The sequence below is a fragment of the Phoxinus phoxinus genome, assembly GCF_949152265.1.
Source record: "Phoxinus phoxinus genome assembly, chromosome: 1".
Taxonomy (NCBI): domain Eukaryota; kingdom Metazoa; phylum Chordata; class Actinopteri; order Cypriniformes; family Leuciscidae; genus Phoxinus; species Phoxinus phoxinus.
The window spans coordinates 40,736,110-40,761,861 of NC_136876.1; the positions used below are offsets into that span (position 1 = coordinate 40,736,110).

General features: G+C 37.3%; 1 protein-coding gene across 1 annotated transcript; it reads left to right on the forward strand.

The window, feature by feature from the left end:
* The first annotated feature begins 718 nt into the window (after nt 1-718).
* On the forward strand, nt 719-25,444 carry LOC306995659 (cytochrome P450 2K1-like). The gene is made up of 9 exons (XM_079607443.1): nt 719-938; nt 1,012-1,174; nt 12,685-12,834; nt 12,922-13,082; nt 13,183-13,362; nt 16,362-16,503; nt 16,606-16,790; nt 16,870-17,011; nt 24,986-25,444. The coding sequence occupies exons 1-9, from the start codon at nt 735-737 to the stop codon at nt 25,171-25,173; spliced, it is 1,515 nt and encodes a 504-aa protein (XP_079463569.1). The 5' UTR covers nt 719-734; the 3' UTR covers nt 25,174-25,444.
* The last annotated feature ends 308 nt before the right edge of the window (nt 25,445-25,752 follow it).

A 25,752-nucleotide genomic window follows, 5' to 3' on the forward strand; every position in this document is an offset into this window, starting at 1 on the left:
CTGCCAAATGCACAAAGAGAAAAGATGATCAGCTGGTGTTCTGTTTTGAAATAATCATAATTTATGATTAAATATACTTTTAAATTAAATGTACTCAAATTTCAGAATTATATTATTGATTACAGCATTGATTACTGTGATTGAACAGCAGAAGATCCAGAAATTTCAATATATTCCAAAGGATTTTAAAAAAGAAAAACCTTCCACAGGGTTTTCCTAAAAAAAATAAAAAAACAGACACCAAGTATCAGTGTATGAATCTCAACAATGGTATCAAAAAGGATATTTAATTCGGAAAAATAAATTACTAAGACAATTCAGATCATAATTTATTCATATCGCAATGCGTGATGGGAAGCATTAATGAGGTATGCAGTGTCAGTTCAGACCAGCTTTGCTGTGCATTGTTGGGAAAGTAGACAATACAACAATATTTAGTGCATAATATAAACCAAAAGGGATGCTTTAATGATGTAAAAAATATTGGAGCAAAAATTGTTAAACCATATTTTTTGCTTTTAAGTCTTTATTGCTGGAATAATGTTCTTGTGTTTTTTTAAACAAACTAACTAAGGTTAATGATTCACCAAAGGGTGTCACATACATGCTGATGTAACGATACCAACCCTCTATTCTCATGGATTTTTACAATTTCTGTAGGATTACACAATGTCCCTCCCTTACATATCGGCTATAAATCTGCGAGTGCATCAGTTCAGAAGCTTAGAGAGAAAATGGCTGTAATCGAGTCACTTCTGCAGTTTCTCAGCACAGGTACATTACTGGGTGCTTTGCTGTTGCTTCTGGTTTTGTATTTGGTTTCCTCTGGATCCAGATCTCAGAAAGAGGGGAAAGAGCCACCGGGACCCAATCCTCTGCCACTGCTGGGGAACCTGCTGACCCTTGACCTCAAGAGACCCTTTGACACCCTTTGTGAGGTGAGAACTTGACATAGACACATTTAAACAATAATAGTAACATTTAACATATGTCTTTCTTTGTGTCCTTCAGCTGTCCAGAACCTACGGGAGTGTTTTCCAAGTGTTTTTGGGTCCTAAAAAAGTTGTGGTACTAGCTGGACACAAAACTGTTAAAGAAGCTCTTGTGAACTGCGCAGATGAGTTTGGGGAGCGAGATATTACACCAGCTTTCAGGATAATTACCGAAGGTCATGGTAAGAATAACTGAATGCTGTGTTTGCATTTAAATCAGTTCTTAATTTACCTTCCAATGACCATATTAATTTACAGCTTGCGGCAGCGAAAACCCCTTTTTTTGCGTTAAAAACTACTGTCAGGATTTACTGAAGACACGCTGTGAAAGATTAGCGCTAAAAAAGGCTGGGTAATTTTTGCTGCTGACCTTGCATATCCATTTGTGGGAGTATCTCTTACAGACGCAAACTTAATGAGAGGAGAGTATTTGAAATGAATCATGCAAGATGATTTACTAAGGTTTGAACTAGTCAATTTATTGGTATTCGCGCCATTATTTACCACCGCAAAAAAAAAAAAAAACGTCTTAAACCATTTGCGCCCCAGCTAACAGACTTTTGTTATAAGAACGTTCTCCAAATATTCAGTCCTGGCAACGTGAAAAAAATCCAGTTTTCTTGACGTTAGAGGAACGTGTTTTAAAATATATAATGTTCCTCAAACATTCTTTCAACTTAATTTTAATTTAAAATTCTACATTCTAGGAAAGTTGATTTCTTACATACCAATAACATAAAAATGTCTGGTTTCTTTAATGTTACTAGAATGTTATTTAAAGGTTAGTGTGATGTTCCTGAAACATTCTTTCAATCATCTTTCGAAAGAGTAATAAGAACACAAACTACAACTTTATTCAGAAACCGCCTTAGATGAAGTGAAGATAAAAGACATTAACTCTCTCAAGATCTGATTAAACAACTCCACAAAAAGTTATTTTTATATATTTATAATACTCCACTTATTACTAACCAGATTTACTTTATTTCTGGCACACGTCTACATAAATTCTTATTTATAATTAACAGAGGTTTAGATGTTGATTTCTTGTTGAAAATGTTTAGTTTGAGGTTACCATCATGGAGATCAGTGTTTGCTTTAGTTGGGCTCTTGACCCTTGACTTTTTAAAGTTGATGCTCTATTAGCAATAGTACGTGTTTATGGAGAACATTTCTGCATTGATAAAGCAGATCAACATGTCTGATTAAATAACAGACAAATTACTACTTTTTCTATAATTAATGACTTAATGAATTGAAACACTATTGAAAAAATATGAAACTCAACAAATGTGATAAAGATGATGGAATGAATTATTGTGTTTCAGATGCTTAATGTTTAATTGTGTTTGTTTATAAATATAAAACACTGTATTTGTTAAGATTCTGTTTAAAACTTTTTTTGAATAATTTATACACTCACAGACATCAATATTCGGTATATGAAACACAACAATAGTAACATTCTTCATGCCAGCATACAGAACACATTCATGGCTCCCAGCATGCATTGCGGCATGAATACATTATTTTTTGATTGTCAAAATTGTTGAGGTTTGCTGGCGATTGCTGATGTCTAAGTGTGCCGTTTTTGGACGATCTTCCAAGTTTCTACAGTGACAAATTCAGTTCACATCAAACGAGTTCTTTACCTTCTTTTCAAAGTTTGTTCAAGATCCAAAAGTGAGTAATAATACAGTGAAAGCTATTGCTTATTTGCAATATTTTGACTATTATTTAAACAAAGAAGTAGTTCTCCATATAGACCTGCAATTGTTATTAAAGCACCAACTTAAAGAGAGTCAAGCCAAGAGTCCAACTAAAACAAACACTGATCTCCATCATGGTGACCTCAAACTAAATATTTTCAAGAAGATATCAACATTTAAACCTCTGGTAATTCTCAATAAGAACTTCTGTAGACGTGACAGAAATAAAGTCAGTCGGGTTAGTAATAAGTGAAGCTGGTAATGCTGTTTGTGGAGTTGTTTAATCAGATCTTGTGAGAGTTAATGTTTTTATCTTCAGGTCATCTAAGGCTGTGTCTGAATAAAGTTGTAGTTTGTGTTCTTATTACTCTTTCGAAAGATGATTGAAAGAATGTTCCAGGAACATTGCACTAACCTTTAAAAAACATTCTAGTAACTTTAAAGAAACCAGACATTTTTATGTTCTTGGATTGTTAGAAATCAACGTTCCTAGAATGTTGAATTATCCCAGACAGCAAACTAACTCCAGAACGGATCCGCCGCGGAGGTGGGCGGATCCGCAAAACGGGTCCGGAACAGAGTCCACTTGCACACCGCAACGAATCCGGAACAGATAAGGATTGCGGATCCAGACCAGATCCGCGGCAGACCCTACCCGTATCCGCTAATAAAGCAATCCGCCGCGGATCCGATCTGGACCCGTTTATTTAGTGGGTCATTTGGTCTGGAAACCTTTCAGATCCCTCATTCAAAACAAGTAATCTGGCCAAAACAGACTCTCTTCAACAAGAAAAAAGTATCTCAACAGATTACAAGCAATATTATTAATTAAATTTAACAAATTAGAATTGAGTAATAATTAATCAAATTCATTCATTAAATGTTAACCATTTAAAATTAGTAACATTTACAAAATATATGTTATTGCCAACATTGAAGACACCTGAGTTAAAGGTGCAGTGTGTAATTTTTAGCGGCATCTAGTGGTGAGATTTGCGAATTGCAAACAGATAATCACTTACGTCCTATCCCTCCCTTTTCAAACTCGAATGAGAAGCTACGGTGGCCGACGTAGGATAAAAGATGTCGTTGTCTGAGTCTGAGTCAGCAGAGAGTAGCAAATCAAGCAATGAGGTTTCTTTATATTATATATCAAATTATATGTAGCCTACTTAATTATTCAGTAAAACCACATGTTATTGCGATTGTAATTTTTACTTGTTCATCATTGTGTTAGTATTTTATTCACTAGCTTTACCATAGCTTGTTTCCATGCTAATAAGATAAGAGCTATGGATAAGAGCATCAAAGCAGCTGTAAGGGGAAATATCTAACATTATGTCCAAGGCGTCGTTCAGACAGGATGTTTTTCTCCACGTTTGCAGAGTCAGGGACAACCTGAGTATGTACCGGAATATGAGGGAAATAGACACGCATTCATGCGTGACAAAAAAAAAAATCTTTAACTTTTAGCAGGCAAAATATTTACACTGGGCAAATCAAAAGTAACCGGATGAAGAAGGGTTAGCTCTCCACGGAACATAAAATATTCATTTTATTTACATTTTTCGTGTTCGCAATAATGAGGAAAAAACAATGTTTTTGACAAGACGTGACAGTTCTCCCTTACAGACGCGACCGCGGCACTAAAATACTTCAAAGCAGCCAGAGAGACTTCAAAGAAGGCACAAAGCCTTTCTTTAAAGTGAATTTCGTTTTGTATTAATTGTATCTTAATTTTAATAAATTTTTCATCAACAAATTGCCTGGATTTAATAAGTAAATATAGCAGACAATAGATAATCACGACACGGAGGTGCGTGAACTGGAGCGTGTCTCATAAATTAACCGAAACTCAGTGTATAAGGTAGTCTATTCACAGACCTGAAAAATATATATATATTGAAATGTCTACTTTTAAACAGAAAAATTCAAAATGAAAGAAAACAGACTGCTCTCTGCTTATGTAGCCTAATCCGTATGAAATGTGCATTCTCTCTGACGCATTCACTAGGCTACTGCGAAGATTCAGCTACTGCATCGTCAACTTCATGTTTATTGATAAACAATTAAAATGTCTCCTTGCTATATTTGACATTCATAATCATTGCTTTTGCCGGAGCTTTGTGACAGCTTTTAGGCACTTTATCGGCAGCGCCGCCGCCACCCGTCACCACTGCATCAAAAACATGATTGCGTGATGAAAACATGATGAAAAACATGAAAAATACCACCTAAACATCGCCTAGAAAGAAAACACAGAACAAATAGAGTAGCCTAATGCGAATACGTCCATCTCGCGAATATGCAGTCTTCTTCATGCCACAGAGGCCGAAATCATATGGCACTCCAGTAAAAAATAAATCGCTATACAAATATATCAGACGCAGCCAGTCTTTATTTACAAACTTGGACACCACACGCGGCTATTGACTGACCACGATCAGGTAACTTAGCCTACTTGCTTTTATTTTTTTATTTTTTTACAATTAAAACTAAAAGTGTGTTGTAACGCAAGCGTTAGGCTACTAAAATATTACTGTGATGTAATGTATTTGAGTGATGGCTTTCCAAAGGAACCGGAGCTGTTACCGAGGTTTGTATTTATAAGGTTATACTTTATTATACAAGGTTATTAGCCTATATTCCGACCTGTTTGCACTTTATGACAAACCACAGCACACAGTGATTTCTGGCTTCATCATACTTCCTCTTCTTCTAAGCAGATTTACCCTCCGTCGGCTCTTGTCCTAAACAATATCTGCGTCTTTTTCTGCTGCTTCTCATTCAAGTTAGTGACGAAACGCGCACTGTAGCGCTGTTTGTTCGCTGTCGGCTACGGTAGAAACATGACGTCACAATATGTCGATCTTCATGGAAGGGGGTGCCCGCGCTCATGTAGATATAAATGACTCATTCTAAGGTAATAAAAACATAACGGTTCATTAAGTAAGGTCTTTATACACCTCTGAAAACATAGTTATGGATCTTATATTGCATTTCTGTCAATAGATCATCAGAAATATTACACATTGCACCTTTAACAAGCAGAATCACTGAAGGAGAAAACCATAATTAAAGTCACCATTATTGAGATGAGTGTGTGTTTTAGTTGGGCTCTTCACCCTTAAATTATTAACTTTATGTTTTGTTTGGCTGCTGTACATGAGTTATAACAGCCAGATGACGAACAAATAGAAAAGGTGATCTGATGCTGTTCGTTGTGTTTTAATCAATATTTCACAATCATTTGACCTGAATCACTGAACTCATATAGAATCTATCTAATGAGTTAGGTTAACTTAAATCATTAAATAGTCTTATTAATTTATTAATCACTGGCATTGTAAAACCATGATATTTTTAGTTTTTGCAAATTTTTCCAAAAAAATTCTATAAAGTTTCTCTCAAACTAAAAAGAGACACACACACATCAATAATCAGCCTGTGAATCTCAACAATGGTGACATTTATAAAGCATGTTGCAGTGCATTCTGTTTTCCACCAATCAAAACTCATTCATGGCTCCCATCATGCATTGCTGCATGAATAAATAATGAGCTTATGCTCGGAGGTGATCTATTTGTCACCATTGCTGAGATGAATACGCTAAATGTTGATGTCTGCGCGTGTGCCTAAAAAAACTGTGTGTATATATATATATATATATTGTTTTAATTGATGTGATTATTTGGATTTCATTGAAGAGGCTAAAAATGTTACGCTGCTAGAATTGAAAAAAATAGAACTACCTTATAAATTGGGCTCTATATTAGTTCAGTGATTCAGGTCAAATGATTGTGAATTAATGATTATGTTAAAACATAACTATCACCATCATATCACCTTTTCTCTTTGTTCACCTGACTGTTATAACTCATGTACAGCAGCCAAACAAAACTTAAAGTTATTAATTTAAGGGTGAAGAGCGCAACTAAAACACACACTGATCTCCATAATGGTGACTTTAATTATGGTTTTCTCCTTCAGTGATTCTGCTTGTTAACATCAGGTGTCTTCAATGTTGGCAATAACATATATTTTGTAATTTTTTCTCATTTTAAATGGTTAACATTTAATGAATTAATTTGATGAATTATTACTCAATTCTAATTTGTTAAATTTAATTAATAATATTGCTTGTAATCTGTTGAGATACTTTTTTTTCTTTTTGTAGAGAGTCTGTAGCTAGCTTTGGCCAGATTACTTGTTTTGAATGAGGGATCTGAAAGGTTTCCAGACCAAATGACCCACTAAATAAACGGGTCCAGATCGGAACCGCGGCGGATCCGCGCTGCTTCATAAACGGGTCCAGAGCGGATACGGGTAGGGTCTGCCGCGGATCTGGTCTGGATCCGCAATCCTTATCTGTTCCGGATCCGTTGCGGTGTACAAGTGGACTCCGTTCCGGACCCGTTTTGCGGATCCGCCCCGGAGTCTATTGCTATCAGGGTAACAGCACATAAAACTGCTTGTGGGGAAGTTATGAAATTTGACACACAAATAGAGGACAGTCTGAACTGTCACCATAGCAAGTTTGGTGTCTCAAACTCAACCCAGACAGCAAACTAACTCCAGAATGGATCCGCCGCGGAGGTGGGCGGATCCGCAAAACGGGTCCGGAACAGAGTCCACTTGCACACCGCAACGAATCCGGAACAGATAAGGATTGCGGATCCAGACCAGTTCCGCGGCAGACCCTACCCGTATCCGCTCTGGACCCGTTTATGAAGCAGCGCGGATCCGCCGCGGTTCCGATCTGGACCCGTTTATTTAGTGGGTCATTTGGTCTGGAAACCTTTCAGATCCCTCATTCAAAACAAGTAATCTGGCCAAAGCTAGCTACAGACTCTCTACAAAAAGAAAAAAAAGTATCTCAACAGATTACAAGCAATATTATTAATTAAATTTAACAAATTAGAATTGAGTAATAATTCATCAAATTAATTCATTAAATGTTAACCATTTAAAATGAGAAAAAAATACAAAATATATGTTATTGCCAACATTGAAGACACCTGATGTTAACAAGCAGAATCACTGAAGTAGAAAACCATAATTAAAGTCACCATTATTGAGATCAGTGTGTGTTTTAGTTGCGCTCTTCACCCTTAAATTAATAACTTTAAGTTTTGTTTGGCTGCTGTACATGAGTTATAACAGTCAGGTGAACAAAGAGAAAAGGTGATATGATGGTGATAGTTATGTTTTAACATAATCATTAATTCACAATCATTTGACCTGAATCACTGAACTAATATAGAGCCCAATTTATAAGGTAGTTCTATTTTTTCAATTCTAGCAGCGTAACATTTTTAGCCTTTTCAATGAAATCCAAATAATCACATCAATTAAAACAATATATATATATACACACAGTTTTTTTAGGCACACGCGCAGACATCAACATTTAGCGTATTCATCTCAGCAATGGTGACAAATAGATCACCTCCGAGCATAAGCTCATTATTTATTCATGCAGCAATGCATGATGGGAGCCATGAATGAGTTTTGATTGGTGGAAAACAGAATGCACTGCAACATGCTTTATAAATGTCACCATTGTTGAGATTCACAGGTTGATTATTGATGTGTGTGTGTCTCTTTTTAGTTTGAGAGAAACTTTATAGAATTTTTTTGGAAAAATTTGCAAAAACTAAAAATATCATGGTTTTACAATGCCAGTGATTAATAAATTAATAAGACTATTTAATGATTTAAGTTAACCTAACTCATTAGATAGATTCTATAGAGTTCAGTGATTCAGGTCAAATGATTGTGAAATATTGATTAAAACACAACGAACAGCATCAGATCACCTTTTCTATTTGTTCGTCATCTGGCTGTTATAACTCATGTACAGCAGCCAAACAAAACATAAAGTTAATAATTTAAGGGTGAAGAGCCCAACTAAAACACACACTCATCTCAATAATGGTGACTTTAATTATGGTTTTCTCCTTCAGTGATTCTGCTTGTTAACATCAGGTGTCTTCAATGTTGGCAATAACATATATTTTGTAAATGTTACTAATTTTAAATGGTTAACATTTAATGAATGAATTTGATTAATTATTACTCAATTCTAATTTGTTAAATTTAATTAATAATATTGCTTGTAATCTGTTGAGATACTTTTTTCTTGTTGTAGAGAGTCTGTTTTGGCCAGATTACTTGTTTTGAATGAGGGATCTGAAAGGTTTCCAGACCAAATGACCCACTAAATAAACGGGTCCAGATCGGATCCGCGGCGGATTGCTTTATTAGCGGATACGGGTAGGGTCTGCCGCGGGTCTGGATCCGCAATCCTTATCTGTTCCGGATCCGTTGCGGTGTACAAGTGGACTCCGTTCCGGACCCGTTTTTTACGGATCCGCCCCGGAGTCTATTGCTATCAGGGATCCCTGATCCCTGGAACAGATAAGGATTGCGGATCCAGACCCGCGGCAGACCCTACCCGTATCCGCTAATAAAGCAATCCGCCGCGGATCCGATCTGGACCCGTTTATTTAGTGGGTCATTTGGTCTGGAAACCTTTCAGATCCCTCATTCAAAACAAGTAATCTGGCCAAAACAGACTCTCTACAACAAGAAAAAAGTATCTCAACAGATTACAAGCAATATTATTTATTACATTTAACAAATTAGAATTGAGTAATAATTAATCAAATTCATTCATTAAATGTTAACCATTTAAAATTAGTAACATTTACAAAATATATGTTATTGCCAACATTGAAGACACCTGATGTTAACAAGCAGAATCACTGAAGGAGAAAACCATAATTAAAGTCACCATTATTGAGATGAGTGTGTGTTTTAGTTGGGCTCTTCACCCTTAAATTATTAACTTTATGTTTTGTTTGGCTGCTGTACATGAGTTATAACAGCCAGATGACGAACAAATAGAAAAGGTGATCTGATGCTGTTCGTTGTGTTTTAATCAATATTTCACAATCATTTGACCTGAATCACTGAACTCTATAGAATCTATCTAATGAGTTAGGTTAACTTAAATCATTAAATAGTCTTATTAATTTATTAATCACTGGCATTGTAAAACCATGATATTTTTAGTTTTTGCAAATTTTTCCAAAAAAATTCTATAAAGTTTCTCTCAAACTAAAAAGAGACACACACACATCAATAATCAACCTGTGAATCTCAACAATGGTGACATTTATAAAGCATGTTGCAGTGCATTCTGTTTTCCACCAATCAAAACTCATTCATGGCTCCCATCATGCATTGCTGCATGAATAAATAATGAGCTTATGCTCGGAGGTGATCTATTTGTCACCATTGCTGAGATGAATACGCTAAATGTTGATGTCTGCGCGTGTGCCTAAAAAAACTGTGTGTATATATATATATTGTTTTAATTGATGTGATTATTTGGATTTCATTGAAAAGGCTAAAAATGTTACGCTGCTAGAATTGAAAAAATAGAACTACCTTATAAATTGGGCTCTATATTAGTTCAGTGATTCAGGTCAAATGATTGTGAATTAATGATTATGTTAAAACATAACTATCACCATCATATCACCTTTTCTCTTTGTTCACCTGACTGTTATAACTCATGTACAGCAGCCAAACAAAACTTAAAGTTATTAATTTAAGGGTGAAGAGCGCAACTAAAACACACACTGATCTCAATAATGGTGACTTTAATTATGGTTTTCTCCTTCAGTGATTCTGCTTGTTAACATCAGGTGTCTTCAATGTTGGCAATAACATATATTTTGTAATTTTTTCTCATTTTAAATGGTTAACATTTAATGAATTAATTTGATGAATTATTACTCAATTCTAATTTGTTAAATTTAATTAATAATATTGCTTGTAATCTGTTGAGATACTTTTTTTTCTTTTTGTAGAGAGTCTGTAGCTAGCTTTGGCCAGATTACTTGTTTTGAATGAGGGATCTGAAAGGTTTCCAGACCAAATGACCCACTAAATAAACGGGTCCAGATCGGAACCGCGGCGGATCCGCGCTGCTTCATAAACGGGTCCAGAGCGGATACGGGTAGGGTCTGCCGCGGATCTGGTCTGGATCCGCAATCCTTATCTGTTCCGGATTCGTTGCGGTGTGCAAGTGGACTCTGTTCCGGACCCGTTTTGCGGATCCGCCCACCTCCGCGGCGGATCCGTTCTGGAGTTAGTTTGCTGTCTGGGATTGCTTTATTAGCGGATACGGGTAGGGTCTGCCGCGGATCTGGTCTGGATCCGCAATCCTTATCTGTTCCGGATCCGTTGCGGTGTACAAGTGGACTCCGTTCCGGACCCGTTTTGCGGATCCGCCCCGGAGTCTATTGCTATCAGGGAATCCCTCTACCACCAGCTGTCCAAATTTGCACTCATGTTTATGTTAAAAACATTTGAACCGGCTAGAAAAAAAATATATTTTTCTCAAGACGATTTGATCCCTATAACGTCATGAACATATTTCCGTGATGTAAAATTTTCAGAAAAATGTTGGCACAATTTTGGTGCAGTGCCTCCTAGTGGTATGAAATAAGATATGTAGATGTGAAGTAAAAAATGGCTATTTTTGCTTATAACTTCTGAACTCTTTGGCCAAAAATCTCTTCAGATTATGTGCATGTGCAGCATGAATCCCAATTTTCCCAGCATATTCCAAAAAATGCTAATAACTTTGATTGCATTAGCCTATTGTAATGAATTCAAACCCAATGATTCAGTGGCTCATGCCGAGAATATAAATATCAATTTTGCCATATTTGGCCAAACTTCCCGGCTGCCATTTTTTTCCCCCCAAAACCTACTTTTTCAAACTCTCCATATGTCTGATTTCCTGAACATTCTAGTCAGATCATCTTCAGATTGTGCCAACATAAAGCTATGGATTTCGTGTCGATAGACAAAAACGTTATCGTATAACGCATCAACAAATTTGATAGCATGATGCCAAAATCAAAACGGCTGTATCTCTGCAATGATTTGGCACTTTGACACCAAACTTTATTGCCACCTAATACTGACCACACCACAATAATTTAGTTACAGTGATAAACCATTAAATTAAATGATTGTACTTATGATTTTTCAGCCATTTTGCTTAAAGGGGGGGTAAAATACTTAGTTTCAGTCAATCTCATGTTAATCTTGAGTACCTATATAGTGCGTCCTTCATATCTCCAAAAAGTCTTTAGTTTCATCATATTTATAAAATAAAAATACAGCTTTCCGATTCTATCCGGAAAAAGCCGAGGTCCTTGATTCTGGGCGTGGGCGGAGCTATAGAGTCAAGCGGGTGCATCCACAACATACAAACTGCATCCACTGTTCCAGTAACACTGGGTTCTTTGGGAAGCTGAACAAGGTAAACTTTCCCTCACATCCCAAAACACACTTTTTTGGAGACATTCTTGACATCAACCATTCCTATTTAGCGCTGCTGCTGATGATTTCCGGTAGTAGCGCGTCGATGAGCGCGGTCTTTCTCTCCTCTGGTCGACGTGTGCGTGAACGCGCTTTTCCGAGAGCAATGCTCATATAAGGAGTTCCACTCTGGGCTACGTCATTAGATCTACGATAGAAAAAAACCAGCCGAAACGTGTTGCAACCCGGAAGTATGATTTTCAGCACAGAAATTCTCTGTTATTCGTTCAAAATAACTTTTCAAACTTTGGCCATTATTAGCATGAGAATCCATCTCTTTAACACTGTAAACAACTCTGAATACATGAAACACCATTGTACCCCCCCTTTAAAATGGTCTTACCTATTGCTCATTGTTGCAGTTGATTGATGCTCCCAGCCATTTTGGCATGACTTATCATGTTCATTGTGCTTGGCCCTGATAATTGCTGCTTGCAGCTATATTCTGCTTATTGTTGCTCTACTGCCATTGGAGTTTAGTGTAACCAAGCATAGTAAAAAAATGTCTGATTGGAAATTTCCCAGACTTTCTAATTTCTATAGACTTGTGAACGGTTGGTTCTTTCTGTGTTGATCAGGAATCCTCTTTTCCAATGGAGAGAACTGGAGAGAGATGCGACGCTTCGCTCTCAGCAACCTGCGGGACTTCGGGATGGGCAAGAGAGGAAGTGAAGAGAAAATCATAGAGGAAATTCAGTATCTGAAAGGAGAGTTTGATAAGTTTGAAGGTACAAGCTGAAACACATTTATGGACATCTGCAAACATGCTCTTAGTTTAAAGGATCCGTTGAGAGACATTTGTTTTTTCTTCACAGGGAAACCCTTCGACACAACACAGCCTGTGAACTACGCTGTGTCAAACATCATCTCAGCTATTGTGTACGGCAGCAGATTTGAATACACAGACCCACGATTCACAGAAATGGTCAACAGGGCAAATGAAAATATTCGAGTTAGTGGATCGGCTTCTATGATGGTATGGAAGTATGTTTTACTGTATGTTTTTGGTGAGTTCATTTATACCTCATTTAGAAAAAAACATTAATACTTGCATATTTTTCTGTGTGTACTTCTAGCTTTATAATATATTTCCGTGGTTGGGTCCATTCCTCAACAGCAAAAGGATTAGTGTAAGAAATATGTTGAGAAATAGAGAAGACATGACGAGGTTGATCACTGAACTGCTGGAGACTCTGAATCCACACGATTGCAGAGGGTTTGTCGACTCCTTTCTCATCCGCAAACAGAGCGACGAGGTACAGAAATCACCTTGTTCCATAGAAATACAGCAAGGACTAAAAAGTAATCATCAGCTTGTTTATAAAACAAATTTAAAAATATCCTATAAAACTAATAATAGTTTATAAAACTAATTTATTTATTTTTAAATTATTGAACTTAGTTATTAAATTAAAATTAAATATGAATATATTTGGGAACACTACACTAAGATTCAATTTTTTTTACCATTAGATAACTACATTATTTATCATAAAGTAACAATGAAAAATACTTCTAAAGTGTTTAATTAATCATATGTGATGTTATTTTCCATATTCAATTAAAATATATCTGCTAATATTATTTAATAGACCCAAGTTAACATGAACTAAACATGAACTAACAATAAACAGTTGTATTGTTTTTAACTAACATTAAAAATAAATTTTGTGTAACATGTATTGCTCATTGTTAGTTAATGTTAATGCTAACTAATGAGACCAAGGTGTTACAGATTGGTAGTTATATTAGTCAAATCTCTTGACTTTTTAAATTCTTGTTGTATCATATGCCAATGGTAAAAGTTCAGAAAAGGGGGCCCCCCTCCAAAGGGGGGATATCTTAATATCATTTTGGTTCTTAAACTAACACAGCAAAATCCCCAGTGTTAAATTAACACTGCTCAGAGTTTATATAATCCACACTCAAAGAGTGTTATAAGTAACACTGAAGCAGTGTTAAAGTTAAAGGTGCTGTATGGAATTTTTCTACTAAAATGAATCCATTTTTTATTACCTGTGTGTGAAGGGGTTGTAATCTCACAATAAAATGATCCACTTAGCGGGTTTTGCTATTACCTCTGACAGCAAGTATTCCTATTTCTATGTGAAGTCTCCGGGACGGATTTGCCGTGAAATCCAGTGACGTGACTGAGACCTGCATGCACTCTCCCGAGCGTCTCGCCTCTCGCCTCGTCTACTGACTTTGCACTCAACAGCGACGACACTGCAACTTTATGACATGGAGTCTGCTAATACTAGGAAACGACCAGCACAACACAGACTCCAACACAAACTCCACATAATAATAAAAAACAAAAGAAAGCACGCACACGAGCACTCGCTTGTAAACGTATTGGTTGCAATCTGAAACATCACCGCTAGATGCCGCTGAAAACTCCATACAGCACCTTTAATGAGATAATTAAGTGAATAATTGAGTGATGATTGAGCATTATTGAAGACACCTGATGATAACAAGCAGAATCACTGAAGGAGAAAATTTGTATGCTCATTTTTAAGTCACCATTATGGTTGGGCTCTTGACCCTGTCATCATTAACTTTAGATTTTGTTTGGCTGTTGTGCCTGAGTTATAATAACCAGATGATCAAATACAAAAGGTGATCTGATGGTGTTGGTTGAGTTATAACACATTATTTCACCATCATATGACCTGAATCACTGAGTTCATATAGAGCCTAATTTCTGAGTTAGGTTTACATTATTATCTATAGCAGCATAGTCACTGTATAGAACTATGTTTTTAGAAACCCAGACATCAATAATCAGCCTGATAATCTCAACAATGGTGACAATTATAAAGCATGTTGCAGTGCATTCTGGGTGCCACCAATCAAAACTCATTCATGGCTCCCATCATGCATTGCTGCATGAATAAATAATGAGCTTATTTTCAGCGGTTATCTGTTTGTCACCATTGTTGAGAGTAATACACTAATACTTGATGTCTGTGTGTGCCTGCTAGTGTTGACTTATTACATGATCTTGGTCTCGTCACGGCCTTGACGGTCTTTGGTCTTGGTCTCGGATGTCTAGGTTTCGCTGTCTCAGACCAACATAGTGGTCGGGGGATTTAACAATACAATATCCATGACAATACAATTAACATTCGACAATTCAACATTAATATTACTTTGCGCCCTTCAAATGCATGTATTTTTTTGTGACACAGCCGTTTCGCCTATTTGATCATTGTATATCTTAATGGTCCAGGGGTAGATCTTTCACCAACCCTGTCAGAGGTTTGAATCCACACATTCAATTGCTATACAGTAGTTGATCTCACCCAGTATGCAAAAACATTTACAGTGAGGTTACAGTCACACACATGACATGGTCTGTTTCTGTATTGTTCTGCATGTGTAGTTGAAGTAATACCGTCTAATATGTATTGAATGTAAACTGCGGCTGAACCCTAGTATGCTGCTGTTCTTGAACTCATACAGGTTATTGCTTAGCTTCAACACTAGTCTGTTTTTTTGCCCCTCCGGTCTCGACTTGGTCTCGGTCTTGGTCTCGACTTGGTCTTGGTCTTGACTTGGTCTGTCTTGGTCTTGGTCTTGCCTTGGTCTCGATACCCTCTGGTCTTGGTAGTGTCTTGGTCTCGGTTTAGGCGGTCTTGACTACAATTGACATTATATTTCTTTAGAAGTTTTTAAAACACAATCAACAGCATCAGATCATCTTTTTTCTTTGTTCATTCGACTGTTATTACTCAGTTACAGTAGCCCAGTGTTCCTCAACCCTGTCCTGAAGGACCCCCAACACTGCACGTTTTCTTTGTCTCCCTAATCAAAAATAACTGATTCAACTCATCAGATCATTATCACATTGGTTAATGAACTTATGAGTTGAATCAGGTGTGTTTGATTAGTAAAACAAAGAAAACGTGCAGTGTTGGGGGTCCTTCAGGAGCAGGGTTGAGAAACACTGATGTAAACGATTACTTCTCTGAAAACTGACAGGTGTGAACGATGTTATTTTTGAAAACGGAGAGGGGTTAAATGTCTGTTTATGAAAATAGCCGTCCACGTGTAAACGTAGCCTGAGCAGTGATAATTAAACACTAGGAATCTTGCTGTGTAAATGAGTTTCAATGTTTCTTTTTTCAAATTTATTTAGTTTTGAATGTATTGTGAATGTATTATAATCAATGAGGAACTTTGTAATATTTTTTTCTTTAGTATTTAATAAAAAGTATACATTTGGGCTTTGTGGATTTGTACTCGTCAGCAATCCTGCAAGAAGGACACACACTTTCACCAGGAGAATCTTCTTATGACGGTGGGAAATCTGTTTGCTGCTGGTACTGACACGACAGGAACGACTCTGCGCTGGGGTTTGATGCTCATGGCCAAATACCCTCATATACAGGGTAAAACACAGTCATTTAAAGTGTTTGTTCCCATGCTTTCTTTTCTCTCACATCAGCTGAATTCATTTGATTCGTAAAACACAAAAATATGCCATAATGCAGATCGAGTTCATGAGGAGATTGACCGGGTGATCGGTGGACGTCAGCCAGTGGTGGACGACAGGAGGAACTTACCATATACAGATGCAGTGATTCATGAAACACAGAGACTGGCCAACATAGTGCCCATGAATCTCCCTCATAAGACCAGCTGTGATGTTCAGTTCAACGGATACTTCATCAAGAAGGTCAGTCAGAAGAATAAATATTTAGGCCTATAAAAGATACCATGTGCATCTTGAACATTGTTTTTTCTCCATTTTCTAGGGTACCACTGTAGTTCCTCTGCTGACGTCTGTTTTGAAGGATCCAAGCGAATGGGAGAAACCGGACAGCTTTTACCCAGAACACTTCCTAGATGAGAAGGGCCAGTTTGTCAAGAGAGATGCTTTCATGCCCTTTTCTGCAGGTATACACTCAACTCTAAACACCCAGTGTTTTGAAGAAATAAACATTTGATCTCTCACACTGAGGTCAGACACACACATTACACACACATTCACCTGCTGTCTCTCGGGTTGTGGCGCACACACACACACACACACACACATTTAAATTCTTTATTTAAATTAGAAGATAAGCATATATCATGGCATAATCCAAATTTGACATAAAGGTGTACAACAGCAGCCAATATCTCAGTTCATTATGCACATTAATGGTACAGGTAGCACCTACGCCTCCTAGGGTGACCACCCGTCCCGCGTAGCGCGTGCGCGCACAGCGTTTGAAGCCCAATTCATGCGTCCCGCAAATTGAGACCGTGTCACGCATAATCAATGCTTGCTCAAAAAAAGTTGGTCGCTCTATATCCTCGAGCCCCAGGCAGCCAAACGGACATTACATGACAGTTCAGCACGCTACTGTTGCCACACCCACCCCTCAGTTGAACTTCTGACTAGGTTGTTGTCAACTTTTTCGTTGTTGTCATGACTGCGCGCGCACGTGCATACCAGACACACTGGGAAGGAACGTTTAGATGCGCGCTTGAGTTAATACTTTTTTTTTTTAACTGTTCCTGTGGTATTGAGCAACTACAATTCCTGTTAATCCTATAATTTTTTTATTATAATTTATTTAAAGAGAATACATTGTAGGCTAATGAAAAATAAATCAAATTAAATAGCTAAAGTAAATCGTAAGTGTGCATCTGTCAAATCATTGAATGTTCAAAATATTATGAATCTTTATTTAGAAAAACACATTGGTTGACCTATTCATGAGCATACATCAGCAATTACACGTTTAGGGGAATAGGGCATTATTACAGTTTTTCTCAATTGTTTACACACATTTTCTGAAAGCATGCCTCATATTCTCAGAACTCTATACACAAATCAAAAAACACACACACAATGGGCAAAACACCTCAATTCTCCTGCAAAATGAAACTTTACATTCAAAACAATGTTATTTCCTCTCAAAACGGCATTTTGTTTTCAAATGACACACACAAACCATCATATGATTAGACATTTATAAGAACCAGTTGAACACTGATGTGCTCAATGGAAAACACTATGATGAATGGAAAACAATTCTCCATTCATCATAATGACTTAGGTCTTTTTTTTGTTCAGTTACACTTACAGACAGTAGCCTATATACATAAGTGTGTTGTAAAATATTTGAGAATATTGTTTTTATACTCAGAACACACAAATACACAGTAACAAATATATTTTATTTTTCTCTGCCAAATGCAGAGAATTGTGTGTGGTGTTTTGAAAAAAGTGTGTTTTAGAACTGCAATTTGAGTGTAAAGCAGGAATTGTGCTTGTAGTTTAGCAGAATTGGTTCAGGGGGTTGGTGAATGAGTTACATGTTGTGGCCATTGTGTCTCAAGTACCAGTATGTGTGTGTAAACAATTGAGAAAAACTGTAATATACCATGTAAGGTGGTATGTGCTAGAAATGGGTAAACCACTATCAGTGAGTCTGCCCGTGGGGTGGGGGCACCGCTGTGCCAGGCAGTGTCCCACATTGTCCCTCAGAAACATACCCCTTGTCCCCCCTTGGGCTTATTAGCAGGTGGTCACCCTAACGCCTCCATATATAGAGGCTACCAATCACTGCTGATACAGAGCAATATCTTGTCCGTTTTTTCCCACATAGCAACATTTTATCGGCCCAGATCCGGCCCACATCTGGCACTTGTGGAATGCGGATCTGGCCCACATGCAGCGTGGAATGACGGCCCTTGGGTGGCCCACTCCTGTTTGCCAGATCTGGGCCACAAGCAGGCCATAGCAATGCCACATGTCAGCCAAGAGCAAAGAAATAAACCAGAACTGGAGCTTATCTGAGCCACAAAACCTGTGTATACTAAATATGAAGTCATTTCAGCCTTAATAAAGTCTGTTAACAAGTAGAATCACTGAAGGAAAGAAGAGAACAGAAAAAAAGACAACCAGAAACACAAGAACTAAAACTGACTTCAGTCACAGCCTTAGAAGAAATCCACTGAAGAGAAAAGACATTCAATCTGTGAAGATCTCAGCAGAGGAGGATTAAACAACTCCACAAACAGCATTACCAGCTTCACTTATTACTAACCAGACTGACTTTATTTCTGTCAGACGTCTACAAAAGTTTTATTGAGAATTAACAGAGGTTTAACTCTGTTTAATTTGAAGTTACCGTAATGGTGATTAGTGTTTCCATTAGTTGGGCTCTTAACTCTTAAAATATTTCGTGTCCATTTTGGCTGTTGTGACAGTGTGTTTTTCAAAAACATTTGCAGCAGCAAAGAAACCTAAAGTGAAACGAGATCAGATGATGATGGTGATCTGTTGATGGTTATATACTAATCATGAAATAGACTGATTCGCTAATGTAATTTGACTCTAACAATTGTGTTGTACCATTAATATATTCATATCTCAAACCCTGTGTTTCTGCCTCATGAGATCTGGCAATATTACAACAATCAGTTAGAAGATTTTAACAAACACGAGGACAAAAATCTGATCAATCATAACACACACAGACATCAATAATCAGCATATGAATCTCAACAATGGTGACAATTACCTTGCTGCAATGCATGCTGGGTACCAGCATTGAAAAAAACTCCCAGCATGCATTGCAACATGAATAAATTATGCAGCTGAATTGTCCTATTATTTTTTTTTTATTCTAAATATTTGCTTTTATTTTGTTGCTGTTGTTTTTGTTGTGACTTAGTAGATTTTCAGTGCTGTTCTGAAATTATCTGTTTATCTTGTTGATTGTCACCATTTATGAGATTCATACACTGATTGTTGATGTCTGTGTGTGTCATTGCAGGCTAGCTTTTTGTGATCGTGTTTGTTAAAATCTTCTAACTGATTGTTGTAATATTGCCAGACCTCATGCTGCAGTAACACAGGGTCTGTGATGTGCAAACACTAATGGAACAACTCAACTGTTATATTCAAAAAACATCAGTGAATCAGTCTATTTCATGATGATTATAAAACCATCAACAGATCACCTTCATCACCTGACCTGATTCACATTAGCTTTCTTTGCTGCTGAAAATGTGTTTGACACGCTGTCATAGCATCCATAAAAACATAATAAGATTTAAAAAACCCAACTAATGGAAACACTAATCACCATTACGGTAACTTCAAATTAAACCGAGTTAAACCTCTGTTAATTCTCAATAAAACTTTTGTAGACGTCTGACAGAAATAAAGTCAGTCTGGTTAGTAATAAGTGAAGCTGGTAATGCTGTTTGTGGAGTTGTTTAATCCTCCTCTGCTGAGATCTTCACAGATTGAATGTCTTTTCTCTTCAGTGGATTTCTTCTAAGGCTGTGACTGAAGTCAGTTTTAGTTCTTGTGTTTCTGGTTGTCTTTTTTTCTGTTCTCTTCTTTCCTTCAGTGATTCTACTTGTTAACAGACTTTATTAAGGCTGAAATGACTTCATATTTAGTATACACAGGTTTTGTGGCTCAGATAAGCTCCAGTTCTGGTTTATTTCTTTGCTCTTGGCTGACATGTGGCATTGCTATGGCCTGCTTGTGGCCCAGATCTGGCAAACAGGAGTGGGCCACCCAAGGGCCGTCATTCCACGCTGCATGTGGGCCAGATCCGCATTCCACAAGTGCCAGATGTGGGCCGGATCTGGGCCGATAAAATGTTGCTATGTGGGTTGGCCTTATTCTTATGTAGTCCACAGATCTGCAGGCCTCTTACACACAACTTGTGCACATGGCCTAAACTACCAAAAATGCAGGCAATAACTTTACAAGAATATCCAGAGTTATTGAAAACATATACACATACAATGGTTGATATTTCAACAGTTTTGAAGCACAGCAGGTGTCCATGTAAGCATCAAAAGAGCAACCAATTTCTATTATTGTAACAGCTTTGGTGTGTTCATTAATTGCAACTTTGTCAGGTGTATTTGGTAGGTGATTTATGGCAATTTCCAATATAGCGCTCTGTTCATGTGGGAGGGAGAACCAGTCTATCTTGATCTTTTCATTACAATGGATTGTGGTAAAGTTGACATTGTCTCTGAGTTCCTTCACTGAGAGTGCAACAATACGGTCGTGGTGCGCGACCAGTGCTGCTGTCTGTCCCTCTCATAATATGATCTTTATCTGTTCTACTTCAGTCATGGCTGGAAAGTTCTTTATTAACCCTCTGGGGACGAATTGGGCGGTACCGCCCAAAAAGGCATACTTTTACAAATGTGCAATTATCTTCAAAACTATTAATGATAGAGAGGTGCGGTCTTTTTTGCCGTCTTCCTCAGATTCCGCTGAAAACAGTGATATCCCGTTTGTATCATTCACACACTTCGCTGTTGCGCAATACCACTGCATAAAAAGGCCAATGAAATCGATGTTGTTAGGCAAACTCCACCAATGGAAAAATTGCCGCTGGGAGGATTTTTTTTTTACCCAATCAGAAGAAGGTTACCATGACGTATTCTAGCCAATCAGAGGACTCTAGCCTTCAACATGTGCAAACAAACAGCGTCATGTGGACGGAGAATGAGACAGATAGCGAACGGAGCGGAGTATTACAGAGCGCACAGAGATCTATATAATAGAGAGACAGAATAACTTAAATAGCATTATTATTGTATTGTTTTAGCACTTTTATGATGGCAAGCAGTACAAGAACAAGCTCTGGAACAATTACTGCAAAGTAAATCTGCCAGGTTGTGAGTGTGTCTGTTCTTCAGAGCAAGCAGGTCTCATTTAGTTCTGAGCAGACAGCTTTTTCACGCCTGGGACTGTTTGTAAAACAAGTTCCTTATTTCATTGTTCTTAACACATTTGATTGAACAATGACAAATGTCTGTCAAGCAAAGGGTTTGACAAATATTTTTTTGGTTCAAAAACTGTTCACTATTGTTGTGTGAGGGGTGATTTTCAGTAATAAATGACAAAAATCAAATTTTCGTTTTTGAAATTATCTCGATTATTGTACATTTTTCACTCATACTTCCTTTATAAACACATTACATGCATGCTTATGTTAGCTTATAGGGTCTTCTGAATCCATATACCAAACACATGGTGTTCCATCTCCATTACATATGGTTTATAAGCCCAAATGTAAAAATAGAGAAAACGGACCAAAAAGGGCTTAGTCCCCAAAGGGTTAAGTTAGTGATTTTGTTGAAGGAGAGGTCTCTGATTGAACTATATTTGTGACAGTGAAGGTGAAAGTGCGTCTCTGTCTTGATCTCTCTTTTCCTACATTGAACACACACTCTGCTCTCGGGGTAACCAGCTCTTTCTGTGTCTGCCTGTCTCGATGGATAGGCGGTGTTCACTCAGCCTGTACTTGCTCAGGATCCATCTCTGCTTCGTGTCTATCACACTCTGAAATCAAATTATGATTCGGAAGAATATCTCCAGAGTTCGATAGAATTGTAATTTGCTTTGTGTTTTAGTTTCCTCATCCCAATGTTCCATATATGTATTTTTAGACTGTTTAATAATTTGGTTTATTTTGATGTTATGGTGAGAAGCAGTGCTGGTCTGATACTGGTTCCCACATGTGGTAATGGTGGTCTAATTTCATTAGACCAGGAAAAAGCCTTTGACCGTGTAGAACATGCATATTTGAGAGATGTTTTAGACGCTTTTGGTTTTAGCCAGAGTTTTATAAATATGATTGAAGGGAGCCATGTATCGTGATATTGAGAGTGTACTCAAAGTCAATGGCTTGATTGCTCCTTTTGAAATTCAGAGGGGAGTTAGACAGGGATGTGCCATGTCAGGAATGTTATACTCCCTGGCCATTGAACCTCTCCTTCATAAACTAAGAACCGAGTTGAGTGGGTTTACTATACCACACTGTAATGTCACGTTACACCTTTCTGCTTACCATGTAGTTGTTTTTATATCTGGTGCTGATGATATTGAAAAATTGGAAATTATTGTTAACAGTTAAAAAAAAAAAATCTCTTACTGTAAATAAATTTCATTAAAAATCTCATTAAAAAAGCCCTTTTAATGGGTTATTGGAATGGAGGAACCCCCAGTTTACCTGGAGGTTTAATCTGGAAGAAAGACGGATTAAAACATCTTGGACATTTTTAACGATGATTTTGTTCAAAAGAATTGGGATTGTATATGCTAGAAAAAAATCAAAGGACGTTTACAGAAATGGAAATGGCTACTTCCCAAACTTTCAAGGTCGTACACTTATAATCAACAATCTGGTGGGGTCCTCGTTATGGCATAAACTTGCTTGTGTTGATCCGCCTGTTAGACATTTGCCAAAGCTTCAAGGAGAAATGGTTAACTTTTTCTGGGACAATTTGCACTGGACACCTCAAAGTGTACTTTTCCTGCCAAGGGATGAAGGAGGTCAAGGCTTGGTAAATCTTGTCAGCAGAGGAGCGACTTATCGGCTACAGTTCATTGAGCGGCTACTGGACCTCAGAATGGAGAGACCATCAGCACAAACCATTGTACATGGGGTGAATGGAATAGGACTTCATGCTGCACGGATTATACTCTTCTGGATTTGACTACCTTCTTTTTTATAAAAGTCTTTTGAAAGTGTGGAGACTTTTTAAACATAAGTGGACAGAGTCAGCTACATCTCCTGGTTGCTTGAGGAACCTGTGGTGTTTGGGAGTCTCCTTGATGTGTCAGGAGATGACTTTACAGGGCTAAAAGACTTGCTGTGTCAAAGAAATTACAGCAATTGAAATATAGCATTGACAAAGCAGGACCTGGACTAAAAAAATGCAGAAACTGTTGCTATACATCTTGGATATAAGATCAATGAGATTTGCTAGAAATAAACAAACTGGATAGGGTTTTAAACCCCAAGGAATAAACCCCTACTCGGAAGATACAGTATGGATGCTGATGACTTTTTCACAGACATCCGAATTATACCTGATCTTACATATAATAGTCCACTGTTGTGTTTGAATAAAAATGAAAATGTAGATTGTTGTACAGTTAAAGGAAAGGTGATATACAAATGTATTGTGAAGATAATAAATAAACATACGTTAAAGACAGAGTTGACAGTATGGAGGAGAGACATACTGAGAGTGGTAGAGCGAGGAACTAAAACCAGAGTGGAGAGTACTATACAAACCAGCATTGACTAAAAGAGCAGGCGATCTTTAGTGGAGAATCTTGCATGGTGCAATTGCTGTTAACGCTTTTGACGAAATTGAATCCCACTGTAAATGATAATAGTCCTTTCTGTTCAGAGATTTTTGAGCCATTAGGGATTTTTTTTTTTTTTACAAAGCAATGTTTTATAGGCTACTTGGTTTTAAGTATAGTAAACTACAACAATATAAGTGTCAATTAATGAACTTTATGGTCGGTCAAGCCAAATTAGCGATTTATATTTCCAGAAGAAATGAAATAGACAACACATTGTATCAGTTTTTAAGAATATGTTCAAATTAAGAATTCTTGTTGATTTAAATTATTTCAAGATGATGAATGCAATCAATGTTTTTGAGATTGAATGGTGTTGTGTTGTTGGTATTTGTTTTGTACTTAATGACGACTTGTTTTTTATACGTGAATTAAGGTAGTTACAATCATGTAGTGTTTTTTTTTCTTTCTTTTTCTGTTTGATATTTTTTTCTTTGAAATAACTGTTTTTTAATAAAGTGTTTAAAACTAAAAAGAATCTCTCTCTCTCCCTCTCGCTCTCTCTCTCTCTCTCCCTCTCCTTCTCCTTCTCCCTCTCTCTCTCTCTCTCTCTCTCTCTCGCTCTCTCCCTCTCTCTCTCTCTCGCTCTCTCTCACTCTCTCTCGCTCTCTCTCTCTCTCGCTCTCTCTCACTCGCTCTCGCTCTCTCTCTCTCTCTCTCTCTCTCTCTCTCTCTCTCTCTCTCTCTCTCTCTCTCTCTCTCTCTCTCTCTCTCTCTCTCTCTCGCTCTCTCAGGCCGAAGGGTTTGTTTGGGAGAGAGTTTGGCCAGGATGGAGCTCTTCCTGTTCTTCACTTCCCTCCTTCAGAGCTACCGCTTCACAACTCCACCTGGAGTGTCTGGAGATGATCTGGATCTCAAAGGAATAGTCGGAATCACGTTGAATCCGTCCCCACACAAGCTGTGTGCGATCAGACGCTCCTGATCCAAGAATGTATCATCAGTCCTTAGAAGAAAACACATAAATGTCACCGTTTCAGTATGAGTTAGACAATATCTGCACATATTTTACTCATTCTTCTCACTAATTGTGTATATGTAAATAATGAGCAATTTGTCAAACCACTTTTGACTTTTTGAATCATAAAACGTCTCAGATAAGTAAAAAAAAAAAAAAAAAAACTTGAATTAAACATTTAGTTGCTATCAATTTAGAATATTGTTACTGATTGTTTGGAGAAATAAAAAGCAATTTTATGTAATAAATGTAAGTTTTTGTCATAATTTTCTTCTTTTTATATCATAAATATTTTAATGTTGTAGTGGCGGTTTTATGATATTCATTGATCTTTAGTAAAATATAGATGATTCAAAGAATGTCACATGTGTGACTCTCACTTGTAGTGAGAAAAGATTATTTTTATGTACCTGGGGAGGCAGAAGGGAGAGACACTCCAGAGAACAGACGAACAAGGACCTCTGACCTAGATGTCAGAAGGCCATTTGGTGAAGGAGGGCTTAGGAGTTGGCCCTGGTGACGAATCGAAACTAGTGTTATGTCTTC